The sequence below is a fragment of the Phallusia mammillata genome, chromosome 6 (assembly GCF_965637545.1).
Source record: "Phallusia mammillata chromosome 6, kaPhaMamm4.hap1.1, whole genome shotgun sequence".
Lineage (NCBI taxonomy): Eukaryota > Metazoa > Chordata > Ascidiacea > Phlebobranchia > Ascidiidae > Phallusia > Phallusia mammillata.
The window spans coordinates 4,893,708-4,910,184 of record NC_137257.1 but is presented as its reverse complement, the minus strand read 5'-3'; the positions used below and the strand labels follow the sequence as shown (position 1 = coordinate 4,910,184).

The 16,477-nt window shown below is 38.1% G+C and overlaps 1 protein-coding gene across 1 annotated transcript; it reads right to left on the bottom strand.

Annotated features, from left to right (window-relative positions):
• Nucleotides 1–3,508: 3,508 nt before the first annotated feature.
• On the bottom strand, nt 3,509–13,183 carry LOC145233369 (hemocyanin, beta-C chain unit G-like). Its single transcript, XM_080098089.1, has 9 exons — nt 12,340–13,183; nt 9,483–9,761; nt 8,845–9,003; nt 7,925–8,031; nt 7,610–7,751; nt 6,573–6,762; nt 5,854–5,983; nt 5,149–5,358; nt 3,509–4,287 (listed from the first exon to the last, which is right to left on the bottom strand). The coding sequence occupies exons 1-9, from the start codon at nt 12,434–12,436 to the stop codon at nt 3,940–3,942; spliced, it is 1,662 nt and encodes a 553-aa protein (XP_079954215.1). The 5' UTR covers nt 12,437–13,183; the 3' UTR covers nt 3,509–3,939.
• Nucleotides 13,184–16,477: the final 3,294 nt, after the last annotated feature.

Here is a 16,477-nt window from a genome sequence, read left to right as displayed (position 1 = left end):
AAAGATAATGCCAATTAAATAGGTCAAGCATTACAGGGTTAAAACGAATAAACCCACTACATAATGCTAAAGCAAAAAAAATACGTTGTCCTAAATGGGAAAAATTAAGGACTAAACTATTTGACCATAGTACCATAAACTTTGAGTTGTATTAAAACGTCATCAACCCTCAGGTCAAGTTATTGACGTGTCATAACTCATAACCTTTGCACTTGACTCAGCTAAATTGGTCTTCGGTTGATGAGCGGATTTTGTCGCAAGACACAGATGGCGTCGATTTTGTTAATATTTTATTAGGATCGAACCTAATTTGAGTTCAATCACATAATAGGAAACTAACGATAATTTGCCTTTCCTGTATTTGTTTCCATTTGCAATTCGATTGCTATTTAAACGCATCAATATGTCAAGGAGATAGTATTGTATGAAAAAATACCTAATTCCGCCGAAAACATGAATGAAATCATTTAAGAACGTAATTGCAATTTGCAAGTCGGAAAATAGTTTTGCATTAACGTTAAGACGTTATAACCCAAAACAACGCAAGCACAAATGGCAGATATAGTTTTAAAATATGTTTTTGGAAACACTTGTTTGGTTTCCGGACTAAAAGTAAATAGCTTACCTTCCATTAGTTCCTCTTCCGTGACCAGAGCGGTCGTCAAGGCAACCAAGACGCACGCGACGGCGCCCAACAGATTTTTCATTTCCTACCTGTTCCTTTCCAACTGCAAGAAAACAATAGGAATATATACACTTCGATTAACGAGATAAAAGCCTTATTTCTGATTCCTGTTATGAATTTGAGTTCACTTTGGTTACCTTTCCAGACTAATACCTTACCCATTCACCAATGTAACAAATTTGATGACTTTTCAGGCTATTTGCAAAATAAAAACTCTTAACCAAAAACAACATATGTTTGATAAATGTATTCTTTCGTAAACAAATCTTGTCATGATTTTAGAGACCGTCAATTTTCCAGGCTCTCCGCAGTTTTGCCAAGTCGTAAGTTATAAACTACCACCTTGCAACGTTATATGTCTATAGATTTCACTATTTTAGATCACGCTTGTTTCCTTGATCCCATTTGGCAACTGTTGCATAATACATGTGCACTAGACATTGGCATTTCACGGCGGGATGTAATTCATTGCAAAAATTTTTCCCAAACAAAGAAGTAATTTGTTACAGTTCAAGGCATATTTCTTAAATTGTTTTTGTAAAGCTTTATAGCAAAGAAAAGTTGTTTTTTAAGTTCGCATACGTGAAATTTATTGAATATAGGCAGAATTTATTAAAGGCAGTTCCCAACGATTCTGAAGCTAAAATTTTACACTGTTACCATATAACGCTGAAAATTTAAGCACAAATCATCATGCAACGACACTGTAGCACTTAAAACTCTGGTCTTATTTCTTTTTGCGCCAAATTTAATTTAAATCACTGTGTGACAGCAGGCTTGTAAGCCTAACCGGGCTTTTCAGCCAGGTTCGGTATTATTTTTGAATAAAACAGGCGTGATTCGGGCCTGACTTTACATTATACATATATAAGTTGTAATTTCATCTTGTTGAATTTAACTTTCGGGTCTCATTCTTTATTGCAACAAATTTCGGCTTTGAAAAATTTCGGTTAAAGGCCTCAATTTAGGGCCCGTTTACACCTCTGCTTGACTAATACTGACAAAAATACTTTTTTTAAGATAACGTATTTCGACAGATAAACTAATAGATAAACTGCTTATACCTAAAAGTAAAAAGAGTACAACTAAACTGAATATAGAGAGATTAAACCATAATATATCACTCAACAGAGAAAGATAAATAGTAACTTAATGAAACAGCCCCTAAAACATTCACAGAATAGCCCGAATTTGTAAATCGCTGTAACTCATTGACACGCAACAGTTCCACTTGATCAAAGTTTTCTCATAAAATTTCATTGTGGCGTCTTTCGGAAAGCAACTGACAGCTGATCTATCGCTTCCTTTCCCGAGTTATTGATTGTCAGCTGCCTAACACTCCCACAGAAATACAATCATTTCGTATTAGCTTCAATTCGCGCCGCTAAATTAACATTCCAAAAACCGGGAATTTTAGAGTTACTGTTATACCAATGTGTACGTGCACGCATAAAGCAAGTTTAAAAAGCAGCTTTATCTATTTAAAACGTTTGTAACCAGGCTGTAAAAATACCAACTTTTAATCTTTAAACGTGTTTTATTGACCTATTATTTACACCAGTGGTTCTTAACCTTTTTTCCTTGCTGCACCCCTTTCAAATCACCAACCAATCTTCGCACCCCCTTTCAAATCACCAACCAATTTTCGCTCCCCCTTCTGTAATTGCTTAAATAGAATAGACCTAACCAACCTTAATGATTCAGCATCCCCGCACCCCCTAGGAACAGTTCTCGCACCCCCTGGGGGTGCGTGCACCCCTGGTTAAGAACCCCTGATTTACACCATTGATTCCCAACGTTTTTCGACGAATTCCACCCTTAATAATTCAAAACATTTGTATGCCTCCCTAATATAATACATAGTAGATGCTAAATCTTACAAAGATCATTTACAATTTGGTCTTTTATCACCTTTACAAGTTATATTACCAGAGCTTAAGTGCCCATTTACAAACCACATGTAAAATTCAAACTAAATTCCACCCCTAAAGTTTTAAAATTCCTCCCTGATTGGGAACCATTGATTTAAGCTTTCAACTTTTAATAGATTAAACACAGAGTAAATCACCTCACTACCAACAGCTAAAACCCAACCTAAATTTTCCACGTCGACAGAAACTCACATCAAAAAGTGTTGGCTGTGTATAGCTAAGCATATGGCACGTGGATTCATATACACAAACCGTCCCGACAAATTGCAAGAATTCCAGGACCGAAATTAAGCACTGCTGCTTTGCCAACGAGAGTCCATCACGTAGAAATAGCTATGTGCAGTGTTTAGAATAAAATCTAGGACTATATTTCACTACATATGTTTAGAGCATAATAAAGTAAAGCCATTTGTGTTTGTGTTCGTATTGACTTTCAAACGTGTTTTCATGTAAGGTTTGATTATTTCATTTTTTCCGTTTTGTACTTTACTTTATATTTACGTTTTTAAAAGCGCAGTAAACATCGGTTAAACTGGATTTGGTTAATCCAGATCTTCGCCTTATTAGCACAAAACTTGAGGTACAAATGATTTGTATTGTGGTAAGGCTTTTGATTTCTAATGGTAAACTAACGGACATCGGTTTATCAAGATCTTCACCTAATCCCGAAAATGTTTTGGTTCAAACGGTCCCGATTAACCGAGGTTTACTGCAGTTTCTAAAATAAGGTTGTTATCAATTGGCCACCTTACTTGTGTCATTTAACTGTTTTTGATTGTTACAAGATAGGCTAGAAGGCAAAATGCTTGATTGCTAACGAATAAATACTGCTTCCATGCTAACGAAAAATGTGGTTTAATTTGAACTATTCCATAACGTTGAGTTAAAACGGCATTAACTATTCCATATGCTATATTGAAAAATAACAGGTAATAAATGAAATTCATCGAGAAATATTTTAACAGAAATACAATGCTGTGGGTATCGGTATGTACAGGACAAATCGCAAAGTTCATAAAACATAATCGACGCGATAAAAATGAAAACAAATGTATTGCACGTTGCAGAAATTCTAAGTACTAAAGAAAATATATACAAGAAAAAGTTAAATTGTTGCACGCCTGTTAACCAGATGTTCTTTACTGGGGTCCAATTCCCATTACATGGGTGTAAATTGAAGTAAGCAAAAACAGTTTTTGGTGCGTGCATTATGCATTATTGACAAATTTTAGACAATTTTATCTTCTAAATCCAAACACACATTACCTAACTATAGGGTACACTATGTATTTTTTATGTCTGTAATTCTTTTATAACTTATATTTATTTGGGATGTTTAGGAGGCACAGTACAATCGGCAGGATAGTCGGTGTTCTTTTGTGTAATGGTTCCAAGTTTAGGATCCATATTGGACTTAAAAGGTTTCATAATCCCGTACGACGAACTCTTCTGCTGTGCCATCAAATCTTGTACCAGTCTTTTCCATGAATAACCAGCCAGATTCAGAGTATCGTATTTGTAGCCGAATAACTGCTGGTAGTAGAATGAGTTTCTCACTGTCCAAACTTGCGAGTTGAGAGTGACTTTATTCGGATTCATTGTAGCGTTGCAGAATGGCGACATCGGCCAATCAAAGGAACCGCTTATGTCAGGTGTCATTTTAGTATTGGTCTGAAAAGATAAAAACGTTTCTTTACAGTTCCTACCTATGATCCCCAACAGGCTGCTCTTGCGCAATTACTCGAAAATCCAGATGCATTTATCTTAGTGCACTTAATGAGGTTGTATTTAGCCCAAGACAAATATAAATCTATGTTGGTTAATATGTGTGTTGCCTCAGAGTGGACTAACGTTGTTCACAGTGGTTATTAGTAAACCCAGTGGGCTTGTGTTTGTCCAGACATGAATAGCTATGTTGACTAAAACTTGTGCTTGGTCACAGCATCGCATCAAATGTTGCTCACAGTGGTCCTAAGTGTACTCAAGGAGCTTGTATGTATGTAAAGACACATTAAAATCTATGCTGCGCATAAACTGGTTTGTGGCCGCGGCATTCACATCTAATATAGCTCACAGTAGCCCCAAGTGTTATCAAGGAGCGTATTAGTATGTCCGGACACGTAATAACCTTACCTGCTGCACCCAAGCTGGGGTATGACCAAAGCATGTACCTTTAACGTTGCTTCCATTGGTACTTAAACAACGGATGTACATGACAACAGACATAAATATATATGTGCTGCGCTTAAACTATAAGGTTGTGACCACAGCGTGCACGTCTAATGTTGCTCACAGGGCTTCTAAGTGCACTTAAGGTGCTAATGTACATGTCAAGAAACATGAAAATCTAAGTTGGGCCCAAACTGGTGTGTGACAATAGCGTGTACATCCAATGTTGCCAAAATCCGTTAGGTCGGGGCTACTCAATCGGCAGAAGGTGGTTCGCCCTTAAGCAATTTTAAACTTGTAATTGAGTTGCCCTGCCATGCTCCAGCATGTAATAAATATAAAATCGTTAAACGATAAACTAACCGCTACGTAGGATCCGATAAAGCTGGATTTTGTCCAATCTTGGTTGCCCACAGCGTCGTGAATAGCTTTGTACAAGGCGAGCAACCTGTCAATCTGACTGTGGTGAAGTCCAAATATAGGGTCGAACGCTGAATAGGTGATGGTAAGCATACTATAAGAACAGATGTATGTTCTGTACATGCTTTCACCGGTACACATACAATTGTGGATCTGGAAATAAGTAACTCTTGTTTATTAGAAATATGTGGTTTGATCAAATACGAAACAACTGTTGTGTTGTAGATTAATTTAACGAATGACAATATTTACGTTCTCTCAGCTAAAAGTTGCGCTGTAATACTTGGCTGTCTGTAAGCCATTATCATTAAGGGGGATGCTACTACATAACAACTCATATCAGATAAAGTCAGCAAAATACCGATATGTGGCACAAAGAGCAATTGCACCATAATTCAAACAGCCGCACGTTAAGCTAAATTTCTAAAGGCGGCGCAAAGAGCACAAACAACGTTAGTAGCTGCTCTACCGACGGTTAGGGCTACTAGGATTGAAGGTTTTATAATTAAAATAACAATAAACTCAACGTATATACTTAGTTCCTTATCTTACTTTCGTTCCTATTTCCATTCTCAGTGTTAATTTGAATAATTGTGCTCTTTGCGACACTTGTTATCATTGAGTGCCTGTTTAATCCAATTTGTTTACCTGGTCATGCGGACTTTCTTGCATCGAATTGTAGGTTGCATAGTTGTACATGTTCATTGCTCTTATCACACTCCGAAACAGCAACTTGTTGTAGGACAAACCCGCCAAGTTAGGATACCTACAAGTGTGACTGAAAAATCAAAGGTTTACAATTGGATGGGAAAAAAACGCAAAAAGATTTTCCTAAAGGCCATAAGACAGTTTTGTAAACTTGGGATCCAGAGCAACACTGTGTTTCCTAAACGAGTTTTTCCGGCTATGGCTTATATAAGGGACAATGTGGTGTTTATACATGTGTTCCGTAATTGAGGCTTGTGAGCGGGTCTGAGCCCATAAGTACAAACCCTAAACCACAAACCTTATTTTTGTTAAACAAAGCCTGAAACTTGGTAAAAATGTGCCAAGTCTCACAACTATGGTTTCTCCTCTCTAAGTTCCCTAACGTCTTCTTCCCAGTCGTGTTTACCCACAATCCGCCAAATTCACTTTATTGTGAGCTGTAGTCATGTATGTGCTTTATAATACGGTGTAGCTGCGCGTTTAGCCTTTATCCATCGATTGGGCAGCCACGCTTTTGCGCTCTATAACATTTCAACGTTGCGCAGCTATTTCCGATTTGGTTTTTGTTTTAGTGCCATTGTGTCGCTACGTTTTCTTTCATCTAACGAAGTTAGCTCATGTCAATCAAGCGGCGAAAGTAATTGATCCGTATAACTTACCACGTCTGATTAAGCACTTTGGGGTGCAGCGGCATATAAGTTCCATGGAATGGATTCACAACGTATTTGTTAAGGATTGGATCAAAAATCTCATAGTCGCGAACCAAATATGGTAAACGCGTCCAACCAATCTCAGTCCAATCCCAGTAAGGCATTCCAAGCGTCTTGTTTATCAAGTATTTGTTCATCCCTGTTAAAAATAGTTAGTGGTTATTAAATATGGTTACTCCGCAACATTATACCTACAAAATAGTGTAATCTTTGACCCTATGTAGTCAAAAAGTAGGCTACTGTAAGACAACAATGTAACCTGTACGCCGCTTAGTGGTAAATGTTTAGGCACGCAAGTTTGCTAAATTCCGGTAGGTGACGCACTCAAATTTTTTAAATGTAGTTTGCGTAACTGACCCATATACAGACACAAAAAGCCTGATCGGGATTCGTCCCCGGGAGTGTCCTGGGTTCCAACTCCGTGAAAAAAAGGTTAGGGCTATTAGGGTTAGCTAAATCGTGTGTGCTGTGTTAGTAGCTCTACCAACACAGTATTTCCGAACTAGTTTCAGGCCATGAAGCACCAGTTTAATTACCGAAATCGTGCACTTGGGTCTTGTTAAGTAAAAATAAAGCAAGCAAGCATATTAGCTTGAAATATATTCCTTCAAAACAGAATTTTGAGGATTGATTACAAACGAGAGAGCTAACAATAAATGGCTAATAATTTGGACAAGCTTTTTTCGTGCTGAATGTTCAACAAAATATGAAACTATATCTAGTTTATCGCCAAATACAATTAACATGCTACGCACCATTTAAAAAGTCATCATGGACCATCAATGATCCATGGACACACCAGTTGAGAACCACTGGTTTAGTTTGAAAAATCATGGCCAACTTAGAGCATGAATTATTTGTATTTTACTTTTGTGTTCATTGGCCACTTATTCGTCGATTCTATTTGAATAAGTTTACAAATTAGTGAGAAGGGCAACAATTTTGAAGGTTATAGGGTCAAATCATTTTGTGTGTCAATTGCTTACCCATTTCGAGTTGGATAATAATTAAACGGTGCCAGGCCAGGAACATCGGATGAGCGTGCCAACTGCAGTGACCATTGCTGTGCCCCTCAATGTGTTTGTACCACGGACATTCGAAAGGCCAGCCATGCCACCTTACAATGTACTGAAAAACACGGATTTCTTTAAGTCGTGTTATTACAAAAGAATCAAGTTTAGAATTGTTTTTCGAATCAGGAAAGGCCAGTTTAAATGTTTATAGCAGTTGTTAGATTCCTATTTTACATAACTGAGCTTTTATAGCAGAGCTAGAAGCTTGTAATCTAAACCCATTTTTACCAAGAAGCCATCAGAGGAATTGTCTGCTTTAAACTTGGTGTAAGCTTGAATTAAATCGTGCATTTCTTCATCTGTCAGCTTTCGAACGTTTTTACGAATACGGAAAGCTGTAAAACCAAGAATTTTTACCTAAATGAAGGCTGATACAGTTGTATTATGATTATACCTGAAAGAAATATGTAAAATAAAAGGCTATTTAAATATGCAATTGTTTCGAAACCTTTTGTTTTAAAACCTACACAGCCTTTTTATGACATTGTCATTCTAAAGCAGTTCCACACTAGCAATGGACACAATTACAAACAAACGGAATTTTACTTCAAACCTCCTAAAACCAGCCCGAAATTCGGGGTCCCCAAACCCGGCCCAAACCCGAAGGTACAAGCCCGAAACCCAGTCCGAACCCGAACCAAATCTAGACCAGAAAAAACAAGTCTCCCCGTGTAGCAATCCGATAACAGTCTATACTAGTGATGCACCGAACCCGCCTAAAAAGGTTCGGGCCGAAACCAAATATCAGGCCGAACCTAAAAAACCCGTTTATAAGAATGTTTCCAACTGAACCTTGTGTCGTTGATGCGATTAAACTCAATTTTGACAAACCAAAATCACTTCACAATGCGGAAAGCTTTACTAGACTTGTAATATTTTGTAGACAATGTGGCTCATATTTTATAAACACAACAATTAGCTAATTTATGACGTTTCGTACTGGAGAAAATGATAGTTTAGGCATTAATTCCGTGCAATCAAAAAGTTCGGTTTCGGCCGAATTTTCAAAAAAAGTTCGGGCCGAAACCGAAACATCGAAAAACGTCGTATTCGGCCGAAATGTTTCGGCCAACCGAAACTTCGGGGCAGTCTATACGAATAGCGAATACTATTTCGAACACCAAGTGTAAAAATTGAACACATTTTACATTTTGTAACACTTGTGCAAGTTCTGTCTTGACTCCCGGCTCCTTTACATCTGCTCAATGCAGTGACATTGTTTGCTTTACAAATCCTTCCTCTCGTCTGCAATCCGCCCCATGCTGACTTAATACAAGTGCTCCAAGAAGACCAACTCCCCCAAGTGGCTAAAAAAGAGAAACGAATGGTTTTATTTCATATAAAGGGGAACAGCATTATCATAGGAAAACTTGCCAAATTAAGTACTAAATTTTTTATTAGTATGTTGTTTATAAGCTACATATTATTTATGAGATCATTTCACTTGCTCAAAGCGGATGTAGCCATCAAAGGTACATGTTTCTTGTTGTTAGATTTCTGTATTGTTTAACTTTTTTTGAAATAATATACTGCGTAACAAAAGTTTATTTCATGCAGCCTTTAAGTAGCTTCATAAGTCTTTACTTGGCTATTTTAAATTGAAGTTTAAAAACCCTGAAGTATACATTACGTTTCAACGTTGCGCAGCTATTTCTGGCTTAGTGATTGTTCAGTGCCACTGCCGTTGTGACGCTATATGTGCTTTTAAATAAACTCAAATCAAATCAACATACTTCAACTAAAACATTAAAATTCTCAATAATAAAACGGACTGAGAAGTACTCACCCTTTATGCAGGTTTTCCAATCAGTGCTCAATTTGTAACCAATCTTACATGTGCATTTGCAACAACCGCTGCCAGTGTCTATCAATTTCGCTTGATCACATTTTATGCTGCAAAGCACCTGACCTTTGCCACACTTTTTGTTTTTCACCACACGCAAGGTGGCGGTACGGAGCGCCTTGGTTGTTGCGTCACTCATCGGTATCATCGTCATATCTGGTTCGACGGGTCCAGCTTGATCAAACCTCATGTAGGGCATGATCTTTTCGTTCTGCATGATACCTAGACACATTGGTGGTTATTTCAATAATTTAATATATTTTTGTGAAGATTACAAAGGCCTAATTGAAGGCGTTATACCGAACCAGCCAGTCAACAAGCATCCACATGTGGCAAGGCGTAGGCTTCAATGGGTCTGGCGTACTGTGATTTATATATATATTGTGTATAAGTGTACGGTGATCGCTGGTCTGCATAGACCAGGGGTGCACAACCTTTTTGCTAAGACGGCCGCATCGCAGATTCTTATTTCACCAACGGCCGCCATTTACCTGCTTGTTTTTGTTTTTAATTTGTGAAAATAGGGCTTGTCCCACATACATAAACCATTTAATGGCGTTCAGAAAGCCCGGATAATTGAAAACTTGATCAACAGATTGAGCTAAACAGTCTGACGACCACTCTGAGCTATTTATGACGTCATAATCTATATTATGACGCAAGAGGTGACTGTTTATTTGCATTGTTTGCACACAATAGGCGTCTATAAAGTGTGATCCACAGGGTTACTAGGCTGGTAATATTCTTTACAGTCTTACCAAATCTATTTAATGCAGTTTGCAAGTCAAAATATTTAGCAAAAGAGGTTTTTACGTCACGGCCGCCAGTGCATATATTTTAATAAACATGTTCACGGCCGCACAAAATCGTCTATTCGGCCGCATGCGGCCGTACGGCCGCAGGTTGTGCACCCCTGGCATAGACGCATGCGGGCTGATCCCAGTTATAAATTGATGTCTATCTTAACTAATATTGGTCAATCTGGCGATCCTATGCTACGAAGCTGACATGTGCAGTATACGGGGCAGGCAACGGTGTTTGTGATTCAACTTTCGGCAGGTTTCTCCACTGAGCCTGCGTAGCTCAGTTGGTATAGAGCGCGAGTTCCGAAAAGACACCTGTCGTAATTCGAATCCCACCGCAGGCTAGATTTTTCTAGCCTACGCCACACGGCAATGCTTGCTGACCGGCTGATTTGATATAACGCCTTCAATGGGGCTGGCGTACAGTAATTTCCAATAACTTATCAACCGTTTAAAGGAATCTTTTAAACAGTTGACTTTTTAAATGATAGTTGCCTATTCTTAAAAACGTCTGGCACCCCATAAGCCCATGAATTTCACGTCATGCAAGTAAGCGTGGTGTAATCCATTTTTTTATGAGCAGAAACAACTAAATTCGCTTTAAAAGTGCGAATAACGATCGGTGGTTTGTGCAGACCAAATATCACTTCAACACAACGATTTTTAATCTGTGTGTCTCGTCTATGCCCTTCGAAAGCTTTTGTTTATTCCATGTTTTTATTTCCCTACTGGGATCAGCCCTCAAGCTTTCGTGCAGGGACTGCAGACCATCGATCACGGTACACTCATATGTAAACCACAATACGCCCGGGATGGGCTACAGTCGTATGTTCAAATCCCACCGCAGGGTAAGTTTTACTATCCTATATGCTTTTCCATTTGTGTTAATGCTTGGATAGCTTGATTTGGCGTAACGCCTACAATTGTAATTAGTTGTCCTGGTGTACAATGATTCATGTTTTGCTCGACAACCAACACCACAAAAAGTCTGTAGTTAGTTCTTTGCAATGACCTAAACAGTATGTTGATAGCGCCAGGGCCTTTTAAATTTATATTTACCCGGTTGTAAACCTCTAATTTGATGGTAGGCGTACTGCACTAATGATAACAATATTCATGTCATTTAACTGTTGTTTTAGATAGAGGCGTTTATCCGCTCGTTTAGTATCGTTAGTTAATTCAAGACTCTAATTATCAACAGGCTACACCAGGGGTGGGCAACCTGCGGCCCGTGGGCCACATGCGGCCGTTCGATTAAAGTTGTGCCGCCCGCAGAGTCACTTGAATTTCAAATGCAATGGCAATTGAGTCCAAATTATTATATTTTTTTGAGCAGATTGGTGCGCCCGGTGCTATTTTTCTGCGACCTAACAATAGGCTGCTAAAATTAAATGCGAATTTTACTTGTGGCAAGGCATTTTTGGTATGCAACGAAGTTAAATCACCTTGTTTTTTTTATAAAGGTGCGGCCCGTGATCTAATCATCGCAATAGGATTTGGCCCCACAGTGAAAAAGGTTGCCCACCCCTGGGCTACACTGTTGTTGTGAGATACTATAATTGCTATCTCTTTTGAGAAACATAGTGGGCTAGTTTTGAGTCAGAATTACTGCCTAAACAGCCACATTTGTCCGCACAAGTGATGCTAAAATTTACATACAGTGCGTTGATTAATTCTCTTTTACCGGATATGTGGCTGCTAAAGTTGACATGAAATAAAGGTTTAGTATGTCGGTGTATGTAAGTAACTGACGTACGCGTTTGAGTATTTATTTTGGCATATATATTGGGAAAAAGTACGTATAACAACACTATTAGTTTGTTACACAAGCGAATAACTGGTAGGCCCCTGGACTAATGTTAAGTAACCGTTATAAACATTAATTTTGTATTTATTCGTAGGTTAAACATACACAGATAACGGCAGTCATCGCCATGTTTGTTACTCCCCAATTTTTGACGCAAATTTTAACAAAAAAAATCGAAACAGTCGCTTACCATTTACCAGCTCTTCATCAGTTACTCTCAGCGTTGCCGTAGCAATCACGACGCGCACCAGCGCGCAGTACAGCGGCAACCAAAGCCCAAAATGCATTTCCTATGTTTTAAGCTACTAGAGAAATGTACAGCGAGTCGTTTAGAATATGGCGTGGGAATTAACATGGAAATCCTGTACACAACCGCCCCTGTATATGCTGTACAGCCTACGGTACTATGACGTGCCTTTACAATAAAAGTTCTTACTGCTGAAAGCTTATGAGTTGCACAGAAAGAGGGAAAAACGTACCCACGGTTGCAAAAACTCTGCTACACGAAGCTTTTATAATTTGAATTGGCTAATTGTACCCTTAGTGACAAAAAGCGACTGTTTAAACGTCTACATTAAAGATGCACTGCTTAGTGATTAAAAACCGTTGCCAAATTTCTTGTTAGTAAAGCGCTTCTGATCAAAATACGTGCATTTCTGGCTACTTACATTAACTTGACCAATCTGCCATACCTATTTTCGTTCATTCTTTTTGCATAAATAATAACTGCTACATGAACTTTGTAACACAAAACTGCAAGTAGGCGTATACAGCACAGCTAACACGGTTTCCACAGAGAAACATCGGATTTTGTTGTTGATATAAACGATAGCGGGAAGTCCGATACATAACATTGGCCTTTGTAACACAAATACACAATGTAAGTGCTTGTGCCAAAGCCCAGACTAAACATTACACGAGAAAATACAATAACAAGAAGCAGTATTATTTTACAACATTACTTCATTGCAGAAAGCATAAAACGCTCATTCATGCGAACTATGCCGTTTCAACTTTGACCTGCGACACTATTTCAATCACAACCACTGACTTGCAAACTACCTTGTGTTAAATGCACCTGTTCAAATAACATCGCCGGAAAAAAGGCAATGCATGTTTGTGCAATTATCTTGCATTTGAAAACTAAACTGATAAAGGTTTGCAAAACAAGATACGTTACACGGTTGTATATGCTTCTAAAATCAGTCAGATACGACAAAACCTACGTTTCCTTTTGTAACGGAATCTACGAGCCCACAACTTTATTTAGATGACACTGGAAATGGTGCCACATAAAGTTTACAGGTTGACTTCTAATATGCTCGATACATTTCGATCGTTCGGTTCTTGTTCTTATCTCTTTAGAGCAGTGGTTTTAAAATATTAAGATTGTCAGCCCCTAAAGACCCCTGTTTAAATTACCACATTTTTTGAAAAAAGCTTTTTCAATTATTACGTCATTAAAAGATGACGCCGTGGTGCCAAATGTAGTGTTTCCTACGTTGTAAAATCTTTTGAATTAAGCGTAGTAATGTCAATCTTTCTCGGTGCTTAGCTAAGGTTTGTCAACATTTCAAACAATTGGAGATAATTTCGGTCAATTTAATACCAAAGCCGTACGAGCCATTGTCAACTACCTTAGTGCAATCTTTGTTAAACCTACAGAAGTTGAAACAAGTTGATATGCTTCCATGTATTGGCGTAGGAAGTTAATTCTGCGGCGAATACCAACGATTGTAAAGGCAGAAAAAAAACATGTATCTGTATAATTGAAACCATTTTTTCACGCAAATACTGATATTAATATAAGCAAACACATTTCTAGAGGGGCACGGGCCGCTTTTTTGCTTTAGGCAACCATGACTCATTGATTTTGCAAAAAGCAGCAGTCACTAACAAGCGTTTACATCAGTGCTTCTCAAACTTTTTCAGAATTTTTTTTAAACGGTCCCTTTGCCATTGTTGCGAGGGCTCGCGGTCCTGAACGTGTATTTCAGAAAAACGAAAGCTGATTACAGGATTTTAGCTAGTTATGCAAAATTGCGCTTAATAATGATCCAAAGACAGCTTGTGACATCACAAACAAGACAAAAAAACATCACAATTGTGCGTGAACAATTGCATTTTTGTTAGTTATCATGCAATAAAGGCTATTGTTTAGCAATGGAGACAGACAATTCTCAATTCTACTTTGATTTAAACTTTTCCAGTGGCACAAACTGACGCCAAGTAAGCTTATAAAATTACTTTAACCCTTTCGCGCCCCCCCCCCCAAAAAAAAATTGCCTCACGGACCCCAAAAGGACCGCGGACCCCAGTTTGAGAACCGCTGGTTTACATTAATGCCAGACTTAGCAAAAACATTTAATCTCAGTTAATCCAGACCTGTTTAGACCAAAACATTTGTCCGGATGAGGCTAAGATCCGGATTATCCGATGTGAAATAGTTAAAAGCCATACCACACTACAAATCATTTGCACCTCAAGTTTTACCCGCACTAGGCAGAGATCCGGATTATCCGAATCCGGTTTAACCGAAAATTACTGCATTGTAAATTTTACACTTTTTTACTTGACAATTAGGGTAAAATTTGGGCGTTGTTATCTAATCAATGAAAAAAGACGGTTCAAATGCACCTTTGGAGGCACGTCTTGCTAACCAAGGGAAAATGCGCAACACCAAGGTGTAAAGCAGTGTTTCCCAACCTATGGGTCGCCTGAAAATTCTGTTGGGTCGCCTGTTTTTTTAACAAAAACATCTACTATTTGACTTTGTTTCGTAGTGTTATTATTTTATTTCCCAAGACTTTAAATTGTTGCCAAATAATAATTTTGCGACAACATGATGTGATAATGAGTAATTCTGTTTGTGGCGTCATAAAATATGTGTTAGATCACTGTTGAGCGTTGTCTGGCTGATAATGCTTTGAACCAGTTCTCAAGTTCGGGCTAAATGGAAATGTTTGGTCGATAAAACGATTATTATTTGTTTGATAATTTATTTTTTTTAAACTGGCGTAGTAATTTTTAAAAAACTTTCGTGCTTTAGAGACAAAAATACAACCAAAATAGTAAGAAGGTATGTCCATGGGTCGCGAGAGACCACAAAACAAAATTTTGGGAAGTATTTGGGTCGCGTCAAAAAAAGGTTGGGTACCACTGGTGTAAAGCACTACACTGCCTCCAAAGTATATTACATCGTTTGCTAAGAATAATTCGTTCTTCTACATTTGCACTAATCGGTAAAAAAGAATTAAATTCTAATACAAAGCGGTATTAAAAACACTGCCCCACACAACAAAAGACAACAAAACAGCGCAAAAAAATAGAACTATACCCAATAACTGTCTCCAAATCTGAATTTTTTGTCAAAATCTTTGAGTTTCACCGCAGAATTGCTGGTATTTAACCAAAGGAATCAATCATGAGATGTTTTTGCAAACGTTACCCGGAAATGCGGTTCTGTTATGCAAGCCTTGCAAAGTGGCTGCGCTTGGTTTGTAAGTTGAGTTCTTTGTCCTAAATGCCAATGGTGCAACCAACTATGACGTAACAACCAGGACCTTACATAACACAACAGCAGAACGAGGGTTAATATCAACGGGTGCAGCCAAAGGTAGAGGTATTTTTGCACGTTTTATATTTTCATCTAAGTTTTCGTCATCACAGAGCACGCATAGATAGACCCAAGTTGTGATGAAACTTTTAGGTAAAACGTTTATTGACTATACATAACATATACATAACAGGGAGAATTTAGGAAACATTTTGTGCTAACACTGGTTTCTAATTTGAAACATGGTATATAATTGTATACGTAACAGCGTAATATACAGTAGTTACATTGTATGTATCAGTGGTTCTCAAACTTTTTTATTGTCGGGGCCAAATGGTATTTTTTAAGTGTGTAGGGAGCCGCAAAAAAATGAAACCTTGAGAAAATCACTAAAGAAGATGACTTTGAAAGCTAAAATAGCAATGTTTGTTGGTTTTCTGAGGTCTGGTGCGAGCCGCAAAATAAGTAGTTGGGAGCCGCATGCGGCCCCTAACCGAGTTTGAGAACCACTGGTATATATCATCATACTGTAGTTTAACTTTCAGCTTTCTGTGCGCACAATAATCTCAAAAAAATTCAATAATTCTGTGCTGATGGCAAAAGTTCGATCAAAACGTTTAATATAACTACATCTTATACGGGTACTGTCCGCAGTTGCAAGTGGACTCAAAACCCTCCAAAACCAAAAAGTTAAAGCCAAAAAGACCTTTTCAAAATAAAGCTCACCAATTTCCCCGATATTCGGTTAACCAAGGTATATTTTTTTAAATTA